Below are 2,971 nucleotides of genomic sequence, written 5' to 3' on the forward strand. Positions count from 1 at the left end.
AATTCAACACACGATGGGCTAGACCTAGAGCACAAAGGGACCAAGAGGATGTTAAGCTCTGCTCTAGTCTCTATCTTGTACTAAGTAATATTTGCCGGTAGCTACTTAGCTATTTCACTCAACATTCGACCACTGATGTGGTGGTGTCCATGAGACTGGAAGCCGAAAATCCAAGGTGAATAAAACAACTGCTTAACAATAAGAGTGATTCCACTTGTGTTACCGTTTCCCTTGACAGGGCTGAAGAATTACAACTGCTCTCAAGGTCGAACATGTCGCAGTCCATGCACTACCATCATGACCTTAACGAAACCGTTGACGAACTAGGGCTACACAGTGATGAACAAATTGTAATAGCATTGTAAGAATAGATATGTTCTCTCAACCAATTAAAAACTGGTGATTTTCTAAAATCATCATGCTTGTTTAGTTAGGCAATCTGGAACAAGCGTAAGTGTCACTAATGTGCAGTCAATTTTGCCCCACCAAAAACTCAGCATTCAGCATTGAAACGAAGGTGAAGTCACAATGAGACCTGAGACGAGCCACTGTCTACTGCTGAATCTTCAATTTTTTAAATTAAAGTAAGATTCAACGAGTGTTTGCCATAGCGTCATGCTTAAATCTCGCCAATGCCACTCAAACCTGATGGACTGCCACATGAGAGCGGCACAAAGTGGGGCCAGAGACGGAGTAGAATGGTAAGGCGAGAAGCTTACGATTTGACCAGTGGTTGTACTGCAGTTTCCTGTTCCATGAAACTGGGCTTCCCCCAAGGGACCGTGTGCAACGCAATTTGTGTTTGCTCACGTTTAGCACAATAATTCTGTAAAAAACGCTCGTTGTCACAAATGAGTGTACGCGAATTAAGGAAACGATGAATATGCTTTACTTGACTCAAGCAAAACCCAGAAAGAGACTTTTCTACGCTTCATTGTACGTTTGGTTTTGAGCTGATGTACTAACTGCATCCATTCATCAAATGAATGAGTTTGGCATTTCTGTGTCAGCAGTCTCAATTGCATCTGTGCACGAAGTGAGTAACGGCATTCGCTTCACTTTCCCAACTACCAAAAGTGTCTTGAGGAATTGATGGGTTTCAAGGAGGCATTCCACTTCACTCATCTCAACCATTTTTAACAACAAATATTTGGCTTGCTCTCTGAGGGCTGAACATGCATCATTAAATGTGTAGTGGACCTGGTCTCCAAGATGGTCAGACAGTGGTTCTCAGGCGACCAGTCACCTGTTATTTTATTCTGCTTGAAAGTGATACTTTGAAAATGGGTAAGTATGTGAGTGTAGTCACCATAACTTCAGGTCCCGAAAAGGTAGGCTTTATCTTAACAAGAAACGTGGTAAGGCTACCGTACTAAACAGCGAATGGAATTATCATCAGTATTTCTTATAAAAAACACTTAATGTCAATCGTTGCCAATGGTTCATAGGAGTGGATGCTCCGCTTCACTTACGTATGGCTCCTTGTTGCCGGTCGATAGGAAGGTGTGTACGAATTTGCCGAAGACGAAACACTGCGACGAAGCATTTTCCTCTTTTGGCCTATTCACACGTATCAACAAGACCTCTGCCTCCAAATTCACCTCATGACTTGTACTTCCACGACTAGACCAATCAAACTGTGTGTGTTACGCCATTCACCAAGCCGACTTCTCACTGGTCACTCATGTGAGCGATCAGGCATTCTCCATTCCCACTGGAATATCCTGGTTGGTTAGCAGCACTACGCAGATCGGGTGCATCATCTTCCGAATTTGTATCTTGTCCTAGACGCATATGCATGTTACCGGAAAAGAAATAAGCAGTTTGCTCGCATGCAGTTTTGATATTGATAGATATTAAAACTTCAATAGATACCAATTCTGGAGCAAATTCTGCCACAGTCCTAGCTCTACAGATATTAGAACGAAGCTTTCATTTAACCTTTATGCTCTTTAGAGGTTCGACTGCACCTCATTCTGGCTGGCCTACCTTCTGAGGAGTTTGGCTCCAGTCATACTGTGCAGCAGTTGTCACTTTTGATCACGAGCATCCAGTTGGTCTTTATTATTGTGAACTGCTGCAATGTTAACCATCTTGAGGCTTAGTCTCCTCATTAGCAAGAATCCGGGGAAGATGACACTGCGCTTCAGGTGCTCTATTGTTCTTACATGAGTCTCACTCATCCTGCTTTGTTTGTCCCATCGGAACTGATTTATGCCTTTTGCAGTAATTGCCTCTCATGTATGTGACCCCTAGGTCCGTTGAATAAATAGGGTCGGGTTTTTTAGGGTCTGTTTCGTAACAAGGTGGTAAATAATCGAGCACTCTGGTAGTTACTACAGAAATCATATTCTATCGAGAGAAATACACTTTGAAGTTGAAGAACGTTTAGAAACGTAAAAATGGGTGCTTACTACTTTCAGGTGCCTGTTCGTGAATGAGAGTGAGGATTTTCATGGATTCAAAACGCAGATTAACTAAAAGGTCGTGCGTGTGTTTATATCCTTATCTTCAATGGAAATTTTGTCGTTTAGCCCTTTTATGCTTGTGGCAAATTTAAGCTTCCAAGGCAAATTTAACTCTCTTCCTTAAGCTAGTCTTCGTAACCTATGTTTATGTAAGGGTAGCTTCCAGGCGAGAAGAGGCCAGCCCACGTGAACTCCTTGCCTGAGCGGGCGCCATTGACCCCTAAATTGGAGATGATCTCCCACTGGTATAACTATTCCCTGCACACTTTTGCGACACCTATCAAACTATATATGCTCTTCTCTAGCCATTCCACTCGTTTTAAGAGCATGAAAACAGAGGAGGAAAGGAGAAACGCAGAACTCCTTACATTTGTCCACCTCCTATTGCCAATCAGAGGTAAGCCGTACTAAGGGGTGGTTATATGGTTACTGGAAGTACTCAGGCAAAATGGTAGTCTATTAATTACAGGTAAAGGTAATAATGCAGTCCCAAGCGTACTTCC

General features: G+C 42.7%; 1 protein-coding gene across 1 annotated transcript; it reads left to right on the plus strand. All coding sequences in view use genetic code 11, as the record gives it.

Annotated features, from left to right (window-relative positions):
• Positions 1-1,187: 1,187 nt before the first annotated feature.
• EGR_01727 (hypothetical protein) lies at positions 1,188-2,105 on the plus strand (the record flags this gene model as incomplete). Its single annotated transcript, XM_024490976.1, has 2 exons — positions 1,188-1,287; positions 1,957-2,105. 2 exons carry the CDS (start codon positions 1,188-1,190, stop codon positions 2,103-2,105), a joined length of 249 nt encoding a protein of 82 aa, XP_024354432.1.
• Between the last annotated feature and the right edge of the window lie 866 nt (positions 2,106-2,971).

The sequence above is a fragment of the Echinococcus granulosus genome (assembly GCF_000524195.1).
Source record: "Echinococcus granulosus chromosome Unknown EG_S00007, whole genome shotgun sequence".
Classification (NCBI taxonomy): Eukaryota; Metazoa; Platyhelminthes; class Cestoda; order Cyclophyllidea; family Taeniidae; genus Echinococcus; species Echinococcus granulosus.